Source organism: Schistocerca cancellata, chromosome 1, assembly GCF_023864275.1.
Source record: "Schistocerca cancellata isolate TAMUIC-IGC-003103 chromosome 1, iqSchCanc2.1, whole genome shotgun sequence".
Classification (NCBI taxonomy): domain Eukaryota; kingdom Metazoa; phylum Arthropoda; class Insecta; order Orthoptera; family Acrididae; genus Schistocerca; species Schistocerca cancellata.
In genome coordinates this window covers 161,070,668-161,086,106 of record NC_064626.1, presented here as the reverse complement: position 1 = coordinate 161,086,106, position 15,439 = coordinate 161,070,668, and the positions used below count along the sequence as shown (strand labels likewise).

The window sequence follows — 15,439 nt, the reverse complement described above, 5'->3', positions numbered from 1 at the left end:
AAGAACTCTCCACAAACTCAAAGCACCCAACACGGCCGAAACTGGGCATGGGCATGTCAAAGTGACATCGCGGGTAAGTATCATCGCGGTGAACAACGGATATATGAATGCAGTGAACCTAATGTTTTGGGCTTCTTAGGATAGAGGACGTCGGATTCAAGTTTATAACTTACTGACAAATCACTTCTTTTTCCACCTCCATTCCCTTGCAACATCATATGTCGAATGCCAGGAAGGATGGTATTAGGTCATGAGAACATGCTTTGTTATCGTTTGGAAGTAGATACTTCAGTGGCAACGGGAAGAAGGCAGCCTGGGAAATTTGTTTTTAGATTGTGTCACTGGAATAGCAGTTGAATAGGAAGACCTGAGAGAAGTTATTTGTTGAAGGATCAACGTTAAGAACCGGTTCTTTTACCATGGATAACTTACCTGAAGAGAAGTAAGCACCTGACTAGGGAAGGGTTGGTAGCAGTTGTAGTGGATATATTGTTTCTTAAAATATACTCTGATTCAGCACAAGTGTGGGTGGGAAGCCAACAAACTATTTCAAAATGAGGAAGGCGGAGGTGGATACGGTAATTTGGGAAAGAAGCTGGCCATTCGGAAAAGTCATCATCCACCAAACGTCCAAACTACAAAGACATCATTGATGAACCTGTGCCAAGGTTGTATCTAAGAGACTAGAAGTCTTATAAAAAAAGATTAAAAACACACACATCCACCAAGTTTCTTTTTTTATGGCCCACGGAAGTAACTTGTGGAACTGAATCCTTGAGGTACTGTTATTTATGTACGAATCTCTCTATTGGGTGTCGCTCCTTCTGAGTTTAAGTAATACATACTATTATTGATTAACATCTTGATATTTTAATACACAGGGCCATGACATATACTGAAGAGAATATTTATCTGGGCGAGTCTCTTAAGGCGTGTTATGCGAGAATACCAATAATATCCACAATGCTTCAGTTCTTCCCTGCCCAGATGACTCTTTTCGCTGTTGCGAGGCAGGCCGTTATCACCGCAGCAATCTCAAGTTATTTCACAACCAACTGGAATAATTACAGGTTCGTAAGTGGTGTGTGTCAAACATCCTGTGAAACAATATTAAATGTTGGTGGTGTTAGGACAGCAACTAGCCACAAATTTACTTTCAGTTCCTTTATTCAAAGGATATCGTTACCGGTTTCGATCGTTGTGATTCATCCTCAGACGGTTTACATGCTTTCTTTATGACATGTGGTGTGTTTTTTTAGATTAATTGTCCTAAAATATAAATAATACATAATTATATCGTTGCATGTGACTTACGTGAAACGTCGGTTTCGAGGGTTTGTTTTCATAACATTCGTCCAACAGATGCAAATGCATTCCCACTGCATCCTTGTTGTTGCACACGTAAATAGTTCTCACTGAACACTTTAGATTTGTCACTGTGTGACAGTTTCTAATTATGGATAAGTTTGTAGCTAGTGGACGGACGAATCAAGATCGGTCTACTGCTTCTTTCCTGCTACAAACTTATCCACAATTAGAAGCTGTCAGAACAGCATACAACACAGAAACTATGGTACTTAATTAAATTCAACTGCAAGTGCAAACTGAATGATTAATAAAACCCAACAATCAGCTAAAGAAAGGCCAACAAAGTACAGTAGTTGGTCTTGGCTGGGATGGGCGTTAGCGTGTAGTTCTATCGACAGAGAGATAGTTTATATCTATCGTTCGCCTTGTTGAGTATCGATATTACGTATTCCTTTTTCATCGTATGATAGAAAATCAAGATATCTTTTAGTTTAATAGTTTCAGTACAAGGCAGCTAGGTCGTATGTACGAGGGTCACTCCAAAAGAAATGCACACTATTTTATTTAAAATCCATCTTTTATTCTACATGTTTGAAAGTTTTACAGTTTGTAGATTCATCCTTTAGGAACAATATTTTCATTTCTTCACATAATTTCCACCCCTCTCAACTGCCTTACGCCATCTTGGAACCAGCGCCTGTATACCCACATGGTAAAATTCTGGACCAACCTGTTGGAGCCACTGTTTGGCAGTGTGCACAAGGGAGTCATCCTCTTCAAACCTTGTTCCACGAAGAGAGTCTTCCAGTTTCCCAAAGAGATGATAGTCACATGTTCCAAAAGTTCGCTGCATACCGTTTTTCTTGTTTCTTTGCGAGCCACTGTCAACATCCTGGGAACCCACCTGACACAAACCTTTTTTAACGCCAACACTTTCAATATTCTGCAAACACTTCCTTCCCCTATTCCAACGTAGAGTAACAATTCGTTCACTGTGATGCGTGTGTCAGCAATTCGTTACTCTCTGCACATTATCTGGAGTGCGTGCAGTACGAGGCCTGCCGCTGCCAGGACAATCCTCAATGTTGCCGTGCCCGCTTTCATCACGTAACCCGCTTGCCCACCGACTAACTGTACCGCGATCGACAGCAGCATCTCCATACACCTTTTTCAACTCTTGTGGATGTTTCCCACTGTCTCGCTTTCACAGCACAGAAATTCTATGACAACACGTTGCTTTTGACGAACGTCAAGTGTAGCAGCCATCTGGAAGACATGCTGTGACGGCGCCACTCACGGGAACAGGCTGAACTAAGTTTGAAAACAAGCGGCAAGGATGTATATACACACTGTAAAACTTTCGCACATGCAGAATGAAAACTGTATTTCTATACAAAAACAGTGTGCATTTCTTTTGGAGTGACTCCAGGAATTTCATTTCGGTGAAGGAAGGTGAGGGTCCGGACCTCCACGACCCCTCTTTGGCTACGTCCTTATACAATGGGAAGCAAGTGCGCCCATTGTCTCAGGTCTTGCGCCCCCCCCCCCCCCACCCGTTTCCCCGAGAAACTACTGCATGAGTGCTCTTGATGGGAACTATCACCTACCACAGAGTATGACTCTCAATGTACTGTTACTCAGGCAATAATATTATCTTGGAACTCTTCAATTTGGTCTGTGTTACTCAGGCTTTTACACCTCACTCATCCTGCTACTAAGTAAAAAATCCATTCTGACACGGTAATGATTGTTGTACGTGCAATGAACAAGACTTTGAGATGCAGTGTCAATTTTACAGTACTAGTAATGTATTGTGGTAATGTACACTAAGGTAACGAAAGACATGGGATAGCGATATGAATACATATAGATGACGGTTGTTTCGGGTACACGAGGTATAAAAGAGCAGCGCATTGGCGGAGCTGTCATTTGCGTGCTGATGCTGCATGTGAATAGGTTTCCAACGTGATTGTAGCCGCACGACGAGAATTGCCGAGCTTTGAACGCGGAATGGCAGTTGGAGCTAGAAGCATGGCACACGCCATTTCTGAAATTATTAGGAAATTCAGTATTCCGAGATCCACAGCGTAAGGAGTGTGCCAAGAAAACAAAATTTCAGGCATCATCTCTCACCAAGGACAACGCTATGGCCGATGGTCTTCAATTAACGATCGAGAGCTGCGGCGTTTGCGTAGAATTGCCAATGAAAACAGACAATCAACACTGCCTGAAATAAACGCAGACATCACTGCCAGACGTGCGTCGAACGTACAGTGCGGCAAAATTCGGCGTCAATGGGCTATGCCACTAGACGACCGACCCGAGTGCCTATGATGCTGTGCACGACACTGCCTGCAGCGGCTCCCCTGGGCTCGTGACCATATCGTTTGAATCCTAGGCGACGGGAAAACCCTGGCCTGGTCACACGAGTCCCTATTGCGATTGGCAAGAGCTGGTGGTAGGGTTAGAGAGTGGAGCAGACCCCACGAAGCCGTGGACCCAAGCTGTCAACAAGGCACTGTGCAAACTGGTGGTGGCTCCATAACGATGCGAGGTCCTCTGGTCCAAGTGAACCGATCATTGACTGGAAATGGTTATGTTCAGCTACTTGGAGACCATCTGCAGCCATTCAAAAGCTTCTAGTTCCCAAACAGAGATGGAATTTTTATGGGTGACGTGGGCCATCTCACTGGGCCACAATTGTTCCTGACTGGTTTGAAGAACATTCTCGACACTTCGAGTGAATGATCTGACCACTCATATCGAATCCCATCGTACATTTATGGGACATAATCGAGAAGTCAGTTCGTGAAAAAATCCTGCACCGGTAACACTTTCGAAATTATGGACGGCTATAAAGGTAGCATGGCTCAATATTTCTGCAGGGACTTCCAACGAGTTGTTCAATCCGTTCCACGTAGGGTTGCTGCACTACGCCGAAGCAATGTAGGTCCGACACGACTTTTGTCATTTCAGTGTATGAGTATTAAGTCTATACACTGATATTTGCTTGAATAGTTTTCTACAATTTTAATTAAAAATTAAATAACCCGCCACGTTAGCCGAGAACGCTAATGCACTGCTTCGTGGACTGGGGTAGGCGCGCCGGCCCAGGATCGCATCCGCCCGGCTGACTAACGGCGACGGTCGGTGTGTCGGCCAGCCTGGATGTGGGTTTTAGGCGGTTTTCCACATCCCCTAGGTGAATACCGGGCTGGTCCCCATGTCCCGCCTCAGTTACACGGCTCGCAGACAACTGACCACTTTCGCATTATTCCATGGATTACACTCGACGCAGACAGTTGGGGTACACTATTTCCGTCGCGGGGGGGGGGGGGGGGGGGGGGGGTTGTACAGGGTGGTGGCAGGAAGGGCATCCAGTCACCCCTTAATCTAACATTGCCAAATCCGATTAACCATGCCGACCCTGCGTCCCTGTGGGAAAAAAGGAACAAGCGAAAGAAGAAAGAAGTGAAGAAATGCATATGCGGCTGAAGTATTAATAAATATTTGAATGTGTTATAAATCCAACTGATCTTTTTCTTATCATATTGTAAATTGTATGGATACCTGCAAATGAGTCTGTGAAATTGCTGCACAAGCAGGAACAACTATGCAGATCCTCTTCTTCACATGAATGCACAAGTAACTGCATCTATTGTTAGCTGTTGACTTCGCTGGCTACTAACATTGAAGTTCCTGACCTTATTCCTGGTGAATATCTCTGATTTTTCACGAGACCAAATGAGAAAATACCACAAAAATAAGCAGTGATACTGACATACAAGCCACGGCAGTCACTTCACATCAACTGGCCGGCAACAACTGGTACCTAACGGAAATTTATCGCATAGCTTCAGCATACTTATGGAAGTTACCTTTCTAGCAAGACACGGGAAAAATCTATTTTCTATCCATGGCACTGTGGTAACGCCAGTAAAAATTCTATCGTAAAAAAGGATACTTCTCACATGTTTCTGCTTCACTGGAGTTTCCATATTGTTGATAGCCTTGCTGATGCTGATGGCCTGTAACAAAGAGAACAGATCGTCTTCAGATGTATAAATGAGGAGAACAATCAAAGTTACCAAAATTCTGGCCATAAGACTATGGAAATTTATCACAAGAGACAAGTATAACATCGTTATTTAACTGTCACTATAAAAGAATAGACAAAATTTATAATCTGACTTAAGAAGGGTAACCCTCAGAGATCAAATACGAAACAATATTGTAAGAGATGAATATATACGCTTTATACAGATGTACAAGAGCAAAGATAAATTATATGGAAACAACAAAACAGAATGGGGAAAGGCAAATTAGTTAAACATATTATCAATTATGAATTGAGTTGTAGGACAACAGAGGAACAGGTGGCTTAAGTGAAGATAGAACAAGCTGCTAAGACTACTCGACGACGACGGGGCAGGCCCATACCACTGAGTGTATCGCTGAAAGTTGCAAACTGACGAGGTCACATTTCTTTGTAGGGTGTGAATAAGTATAACTACTAAATCATCCCGTTAATGTCTTCTATGAGACACGTGTCCTTCAGGTGGTAGCAGTTAAAAACAGCAGGCTCAATATCGTCAGGGATCAGATACAAACGTCACTAATCAACAACCATCCCACGCTTACGGTTTTACTGCTCCAAGGCTATTGAAAAACCTAGATATTAGAATGCAACCATTTTATGTTCACAACGCACCGCACCAAACACATCCAGCCAACCAGACGTAGGTTTTTTTCTGGAGTTGCCTTACAACTTTTGAGGTGGAGGCTGATAGTGTCGTCCACCTCCTCTCATCACAATCCTGGCTGCAACTACTGACTGATTTGTTGCATAGCCCATGATCTCAGTTACGTCCAGAGATGAAACTTGGTTGTGAGTTGCTGAAGACAACGACAGTAAATACGAAATAAAAGTGGTTGTAACAGACTTATGTTAAATGTAGCTCGAGGTCGAAGTTTGTTCCATTATTAATGCACTTTTCTTTACTCACACTCTACGACAAATTCAAGCTGTATTACATATTAAACAAACCACCAATAAGTATTTATTTACAAATTATGTAAATATATTTATTCATTTATTTACTACTTATTTAAACAAATAAATGTCAGCAACGAAACATTCATGGACAGAAATGGGGAGGGGAAAGGGGTACCACATGACTACTACAACATCCGAGAGGGATGCCAGCCAGGGTCCATGATAAAGTGAGAACGTTTCTTCTTACTTTCAAGACAGACTTGAATTTCACATGGCAGGTTCAAACAATAGTAAAAGAAAAAAATCTCATCAAAATTAAGCCAGCACCAGATGTGAAATTGTAGAAAACAGTTCCTCATCTCTACAACGTGAATCGCTGTATTCACATAACATAAATACAGCAGAGATATAAGAAATTAATCTGACAATCCCCCTCCGACTCTCAGAGACGTTATCTCTACCTTTCACTTTGATACACCACTACGAACCTAAAGGGACTCATAGACGATTAAAATTATTAGATGAGGGCAGTCAAATGAAAACCGAATCCCCACCACAACGGGACATGGAAAGATTCCATTCAAACGTTATCTCCAAATACGTTAGGACCTTTATCACACTGACAGATCAGATTATCAATCACTGTTTCGTAGAATAGGGTAGGCCGATGACGAATCCACAACCGCGCGCTCTGTTGCATTGTGTCGGAAGAGATGCCTTAACATCAATTACTGGCTGTCTCTGTACAGGTACATTTTTAAAGTGCCCACTGTGGGGTGGCACCGAGTATGTGGCCGAAACTGGGGTGGATGGGGGGGGGGGGGGGATGCAGGAGACCGGACGGGGAAGATGTAGGCGGGAAGGGTTCTTCGAGGTACCCTTTGACGTTTTATTCGCTCATTCACCGGGTGAATAAGCATGTGTCAATGTCGCATTTCCCCGTTATGACGCCACAACAAAGCGCGAAACAAATCGGAATAAATAGCCTTTGTTGCTTTGGATCCATGTTCAAAATCCGTCGAATGGGTTTGAACGGTCCACAGTGATTCCAACCTGTATACCAGAGCAAAAACTGCGATCGCGCTACACTCCAAAAGGATGTGGTCGCGTTCAATGCGATTGTAACCTCACAGTGCCAGAACGACTCCATCGGCCGGGGTTCTCAGCTGTGTCAGAGGTTGTCAAAACGTACTGGTGCTCAACATACTGCAAACAGTCGTTTTCCAAAGCAAGATGTACGTGTGAATCAACGCTCCAAGGGAAGGGGTGATTCCATTGATGCCCACATGCCGGCTCCTGAGGCTTTTTTGTATTGATACTGAACGCCTCTCTCTCTCTCTCTCTCTCTCTCTCTCTCTCTCTCTCTCTCTCTCTCTGTGTGTGTGTGTGTGTGTGTGTGTGTGTGTGTGTGTGTGTTTCCCTTGCCGACCATAAAAAAAACAGCACGATTTCAACGCTGGGCATTGCGGTCAAATGTGGGTAAGAGGGGGTGTGACGGCCTGCCCGTCGTGCTGAAGTCTGCGGTGGTTTTTGGCAGAACTGTGGTGTGATTTGGCGTAAATGTGCCACCATTAACCCACCTTACACCTCTCACCAACTTCAGAGCTCTGGCTCTTTTTTTTTTTTTTTTTTGCGCATGTGTCGACACGATGCTCGAAGCGTCGTCCAGCCCGAGTGTGACTATTACAGTGGAAATTTCTAGGTACCTTTGACCCACATTTCAAACTCCTGCGTCGCAATGGGATACAATGATGGTGATTCGCAAAAGTGACCCTTTAAACTGCATTGCGCAGAATAGTTAGAATAAGAATTAATAGTATTACAGTTAGTTGGAGTTACTGAGACGATGTCTTCGGTGCACTGGGGACGCCACACCGAATTACACCACCATCACTAGAATGATTCTTGCGTTGCGCTGCGTTGTTTCCCTGCGTCCCAACGTGTCGTGGTACCAGCAGAAAACCACGCCCTTGTCTCGGTTTTGGATCTTCTGTAGGAAATCGTGTATAGTCTGAATTATTATTCCTAATCAGTACATCTTTTGTATGGCTTATAGGGAACTCAGTCTGAGCAGATGAGAAACTTCCTGCTGTGTTGCTTTCGTACCTGCTCCAGTGCCTTGAAAACACTGTATAGCCCCGTTTTATTAAATGTCCCAGCAGGCGAACTCTGAAAACCCTACGGTGTTACTAAAGGCGAGTGACCCGATCCCCAATGTTGTGCGCCTCAGAACAGCAGTTCAAAGTTCGGATTACATCGCTCTGGTGTACGCTGCGAAGGCCAACTTCGGATGCTGACGATCGAAATATTTTTCGCAGAAAGCTACAAGAAGGTGCGCTACACTGACCACAGTGTTTACTGGTTATAAACGAAGAAAGCTGGGGACTATCCGGTTTGGCAGTGAGGCTGCGCAGCGGGCAGCCAACGCTCGCGGCCCACGGTCCGGCTTACTGGAGACCCTATGGGCGACGGAAACAGCGAGACGTAATTAAGTGCAAGAGCCGCGCCGTGGCCTCCTAGGTCAGCGACGAGCGTAAAAGCTTAACTGCGCCACTCTGCTTAACGTTAACTGGATCTTCTCCATTAGCGGCTGCTGCTGTTTCCACTGCGCCCGCCACACTTCCCTGCCCGTCAAATCGGCTGGTTCTTCCCAGCCAGCCGGGGTTACCACTGATGGGACGCAACAACCGATAAGACACACTGCTGTGGATGACGATAATTGGTGTTACTGAGGAACTCAACACTGTGGTATTCGTCCCTTTATCCTATTCTCAATGAGCCTTTAGAAGGGTTTTCCGAGTAAAACGGGTAGAGTTAGGTCCAGAAATGACTTACAGATAACAGTGAACGGACGGTACCGTTAAACGAAGAGCAGCGAGAGGAAGGAAGTGTGAGGCCAGATGGTGCTCCAGAATAAGGGCTGAGGTTGAAGTGGCATCCTGCAACTACATTTCTTTCTACATCTACAAACGTACTCCGCAAGCAACCATGTGAGTTCCTTGTACCACTACTATCAGTCATTCCCTTTCCTGTACCACTTATAAATAGAGCGAGTCATGAACGACTGTCTATAGCCTTTCGTACAAGTTGTAATTTCTCTGGCTTTGTCTTCACGGTCCTTATGCGCAAAGTACGTTGGTGGCGGTAGGATAGTTCTGCAGTCTGTTGCAAACGCCAGTTCTCTAAACTTCCGCAACTGTGTTTCGCGGTCACGTTCAATATTACTCGCAAAACGCTTGTATTGGCGCATCGAAAATGAGGACAAAGAGACGAACACTGACATTGCTGAGTCCCTCAGAAACGCCATTCATTATCATCCACCGCAGCGTGTCGTGTCGCTTTTTGTATGCTTCTGTGCGAACCCTGCCTTAACTGAAAAAAAAAAAAAAAAAAAACAGACGATGTGGCGGGCACGGAAATGTGGCGAGCTGAGAGAGCGTCTTCTTTCCTCCACGGATTCCCGTTTGAGTAATACTCGCATGTCGATTGAACCTGCCGCTTACAAATCCACTAGAAAGCGTCTTAAATGCTTCAATGTCTAGCTGTAATCGGGTCCGGGAAACCCAAACACTCTAGCAGAGCTCAAGAATGGGTTATTTAAGTGTCCTGTATGCAGTATTCTTTGTAGATGAACCACACGTTCCTAGAATCCTTCAAATAAACCAAAGCCCGCCCATTGGCCTTCCATGAAATTAATTTCGTTTAATGTTCCTTCCACTTTATGTCGCTTTCAAGTCTTCCCCCTATTGCATCCATACGAGAAGAGGATATCGTAAATAGGAGACATCATCCAAAGTCTTCCGGCTAGTATGGACAACCATCACAGAGATTTCAAGTTCGGGAGGTAAAATCTGGGGATTTATATCAGGACTGCGGGAAAATAAATAGGAAGTGTCATCTACCCGATTCTACCCCGAGAGTCCACTAAAATGAGTGCTTTAAATTAACTGTTAATATACAGTTTCCCAAAGGAACATAAAAACGCAAGCTGCTTTCATCACATCAACTATGATATGTAGCAATGATTCGCCAAGACGCGATCTGCGCTGTACGTGAAATGCGATGCAGACGCTTTATCGATGTGGCGGAGTGTCTTGAATCGCAAACTGTGACACTGAAGAGTTGTCGTGCCTGTTATCTCTCTCTCTCTCTCTCTCTCTCTCTCTCTCTGTGTCTGTGTGTGTGTGTGTGTGTGTGTGTGTGTGTGTGTGTGTGTGTGTTTGTTTCAAGTATGACCAATATGGGTGCGACAACGGAATCCCAGCTTCTCTCCGAGGGTTTGGAAGTGACATTCTCCACTGTTGGAGGCTTATCGTTTGGAGTTCGTTGGGACATATATTGGTCATCCAATTTTGTCCCCATTTTTTAAGATATAGCATGTGATAGGTGTCCGCAAGTCAACTTCTGGGATTTGTCTCGAGAGGTCTATTGTTGAGGCTTCCAGAGCTAATGTAGCAGTGCAATCATTGGCCAGGATGTCTACGTGAATGTGTCCAGAGGATTAACACAAAGGTTCCTGTGTTATTGAGGTAGCATAAAACTTCGTGAATGGTGGAGACCAAAGGATGAGTCAATGAGTAAAATTACTGTCAATCGCCCGTATACTTGTGATTAAATCACCGCACAGGAAAATGTTCCCGGCAGCCTGGGGTTGTACGCTGCGGTGGAGAACACCAGGACACATTTGTCCGTACAACGCACGTGTTACCAATGAAGTAATGTGTCAAGCCACACCGAACGATGGTCAATGGAGGGATGAAATAGCGTGAATCACTTGAAATCGTGGGCTCTTAGGAACAGGAATAAACTGTCGTTTACCATTAGTTGAAGCTTAGAAAGCTGAAGAAGAAAACTAAGTACGGACTGAAAGTGTACAATGATATCACCACTACCAGACATCGCTCGACTGTGATTTCTACAATGCCCTATACAATCTACATGAACGTACATTCCATGAATTCTGATTCATGGCTTCTTTTAGAATCGCCATAACGCGAAAACTACTCTAAGACTTCCTATTTTTTGCACAAATGCCCTCCCACGAAAGATATCATAAACCGAAAAATTATTTAAGTTTTACAATGTATGAAAAAATAAAATGCAAACACTTTGTATACGCCTACGTACGAAGATAGACATCCTGTAAACTGTTTTTAATGAAAGTTATTCAACAGGGGAAATTATTTTCATTGAAGCAATTAGAAACAATGCAAACAACAAAGCAAAGGGGGTAATAATGAACTGCCTTGTGCGTATTATTCAGTTTATGTTGATATGTATTCTCGAACAAGTAAATATTCCAGTTCCCGGCAATATCTGTAATTCACTCTACAGCCCTTGTGATGCTGATACTACATTCAAACTTGTTTATAGGATGGTCAGCCCCTATAGCGGTAGGGTGACCAAACGTCCCGGAAAACCGGGATTGTCCCGCTTTTCATCCGTGTGTTCCGGTGTCCCGAAAATTTGTTTCGGGACGCTCAAAAGTCCCGGAATTCAGTTTTTAAATACATTTCGTGAAACTTTCTCAAATTTTTTGGGATTTCGCTATATTAAAGGAAATACAACACAAGAAATTAATATATTTTAGCTTATTTGTCTAAAACCTCCATTGTCCCATACTAGTAATCACAGTATCAGTATTGATACACTCAGGCAATAATTTGCTTTGAGCGGTACTTTTGCCAACAAGTAGTAAGTTGTATTATTGTAACAGAGCTATGAAACCGTCCGACTGTCGCGCCACTTACTCACACACTCATTGTCAGAACAGTGTAGTAGTTGATGTTTTGTCACACAAACTGCAATAGCTTTTTCTCATTAGTGGTATTATTGCTGCAGTACTGTGAAACGCAATGCCGAAACATGCTTGCAAGTTCAATGACTGCTATTCCAAGGAATGGAATTTCATTAAGAAAGGTCGTTTTGATTACGAAGCAGAGTGTTCCGTATGTAACTGCTTTATTAGTATAAGTCATGGTGGACGTTCCGACATAATTGATCACATCAGGTCAAAGAAACACATTAACAGATACAGTGCACCGAGCTGCAGTAAAACTCTACAAAATTATTTTGTGAAACATTAGTCAAGTGAAGAGACGAGAGCAGCCGAGCTTACACTAGCCTACCACACGGTAAAACATCACCAAACTTATAGATCTAGTGATTGTACTAATAAGCTTAATAGCATTATGTTTGATGATTCTTCATTGCAAAAAAGTTTAGTTCAGCAAGAACTAAAGTGCCAGCCTTAGTGAAAGGAGTTATTGCTCCCCAGAGTGTAAAGGAAAGCCTTGAATACATCAAAAAGTCTTCTTTCTACCGGATATCCGCTGATGCCAGCAATCATAAGGCCACTAAAATATTTCCGTTTGTTGTTCAGTTTTTCGATATTAATCAGGGAATTCAGACCAAACTTTTGAAGGTGAGTTCCCTACCTAATGAAACATCTGACGAAATTTCAAGATTTTGTATGAATACTATCGAAATGTTTGATCTTGAGGGAAAAAAAAGTGTGGCATTTTGTGGAGACAACACAAACTTTGGTGGTTTAAAAAGACAAGGCAAATACAACGTATTTCTCAAATTAAAGGCAACATTGCATGAGAACGTTGAAGGCATAGGGTACCCTTCACACGTTTTACACAATAGCGTGCAGACATCTGCTGACAGTTTAAGCTGTGATGTTGAAACTATCGTCATGAAGGTATACTCACACTTTTACGTATATGCTGTTAGAACAGAGAGGCTTAAGGAGTTCTGTGATTATGTGGGAACTGAATATATGAATGTAATGTGTCACTCGAAAACTCGCTGGTTATCACTGTTTCCAGCAGTTGAAAGAGTAATCCGCCTGTTTGAACCGTTAAAAGATTTTTTCCTAAATGAAGACAAAGCCCCCAAAATATTGGTTCAGTTTTTCAGTAACCCTTCAAGTGAAGCCTACGTATGGTTCATTCACAGTCAGCTTAGCACTTTGCAGCATGGGATAAATGAAATTGAGGGAAGCACGAAAAGTGTAATAGAGGTAAATGATGTTTTGAAAAATACTCTGGAATCTGTTGAAAGAGGAGAGAACAGCAGTTCATTTCTTTTAATGTTAAATCTGTCCTTAAAAGAGCAGAAGTGTCAGAAACAGCGGAAAGGAGTTTTAGAGAAGAAGTTAACAAGTTTTATGACACTTGTATAGAATATCTCAGCAAGTGGAGCGCCTCATATTTACCCTCATCGCCGGTGTTTGATTGGATGTTACTGAAGAGAGTGCCAAAATGGGAAAGTGTTGAAGAGACAGTTTCTTATTTGAAGGGTAAAGAGATTAAAATCGACGATTCCATTCTCTTTGATCAGTTCGGCATACTGACAAATTTTGTTGAAGAAAGTCTTCACAAGTGGAATGATGATAAAAGAAAACACCATTGGAATGTCATGAGAAGTGGGTGAGTTTTTTTAAAAGCTGTGACTGATTTCAGCATTACTCTGCGTTGGTAATAATTGCAAAGTATTTATTTGCATCCCAGCCCATAATGCCAATGTGGAAAGAATATTTTCGTTCATGAATATCCAGTGGACTGATGAAAGAAACAGAATGGAGGTGGACTCTCTTGAAGCAATCCTGCAGATCCTGTACAACTACAAAATGGATTGTGCCGAGTTTTATCATTGTGTCTCAAAGAACAAAGACATGATCAAGAAGGCTGGAGGCAGTGAAAAATACCCTTTTCTACAAGGACAGTCAATTCCATCTACAAGTGCTCAGTGATTTTAAGCTCACGTTAATATTAATTAATTAAAAGTTGAATGGCTGTAAAATTTTGTAAAATCGTAATACATTTCTTTGTTACTGTATACGTTTATTAAATGTCATTAATTATACAGATATCTAGATTATACCAATCTTTTGTATCCTTATTAGTTATAATAATCGGGTTAACAAAATGTATCAACAAAACATTCATGTTTAAAATTAAGAAACCTGGGTACATGTGGAATGAGGTGTCCATTGGCACCCGGGTGAGTGTGTCCCGGTTTTCACCGAAAATAATTTGTTCACCCTACTATAGCCTAACTTTTACCGTTCATTATTGGGCAATCCGACGAACGTAGTGTGGTCATGTGGACGTGAGGTGGTACTCCATTAATGTCCAGAACTAACACGCATCAAACTGACTAACTCAAAAATTACGTAAATATACAAAGCTCATCATATAAACAGCCGTCTAGGTGCGGAAGTCATTTCTCCAATTTAGCTTTTCTTGCGAGAGTGCCAGTCCAGTAACGTACGAGATGAGGTTCCACGAAGTTTGCTGAGTAGGAAAGATGCGGACAGATTTGAATCTACAAGTGCCGGTCGTGAATAGCGCCTGGGCAGCTCGTTCGGTGAGAGCACTATCTGCGTTCCGTGATACAGTCGCACTCCGATAAATTTAGTCTGCCAGTACGTTCAAACCAGCGCACCCTTTGTTTCAGAGCGAAATATTTATTCTTGACACAAGAAATAAACATCTTTTCATATTTCAGTGGCACGATACAAGCTACAAGATAGCACCAGAGCCGAGCCCTTCCACCTCCTACCTTCCCCCCTTCCCCCACCAATCTCATCCTCTTCAGCCGCCCTCCATACAAATGAACAGCTATTGCAAGAGGAACGGACAGTGGTTCTCCACGCGTATGAGCAAGGAGACGTAGGTGTGGGTCATACAAAGGAGTGCTAAGTTACCGTACACCTATGTCAGAAGAATGAGGTATGTTAAACTATGTAAGAGTTTACAATGCATCGAACCAGGTTTGTGAGTGGAAACGGGACCTCTTATCACACGCAACTCAACGCGTCCTTCTTAATGGAACGAAATTAACACATTTAAAATTTACTTCTGGAGACCCTAAATGGATTGCTAAAAGGGCATTACTATTTTCAACACGGATAGCAATCGGCGGCCCGTGAGCCGTATCCGGTCTACGGGCAGAATTTTGCAACGTTAGCTTTTAACAGTTACCGTAAAACGTAACTAAAGAAGCAATGTTCGTGATGCGTATATAAACACACACAGCTGAAGATGAGTGAATATAAAATGGAAGTACTCCCAAAACGTGTAAGAAAGGAATGTCATTGTGGGTGCGTTACCGCGTAAACATTAA

General features: G+C 42.8%; 1 protein-coding gene across 4 annotated transcripts in view; it reads right to left on the bottom strand.

Moving 5' to 3' along the window:
* LOC126167666 (huntingtin-interacting protein 1) overlaps nt 1-15,439 on the bottom strand; it is a 537,667-nt gene that overhangs the window by 116,381 nt on the left and 405,847 nt on the right. For all 4 annotated transcript variants that reach the window (XR_007535451.1, XR_007535452.1, XR_007535453.1 and 1 more), the window contains exon 2: nt 5,273-5,336. Coding sequence is in view for 1 of the 4 variants with exons in the window: in XM_049920493.1 (XP_049776450.1) it covers nt 5,273-5,336 (64 nt within the window). In the remaining 3 variants the exon portion in view is untranslated. The remainder of the gene's footprint in view (nt 1-5,272; nt 5,337-15,439) is intronic.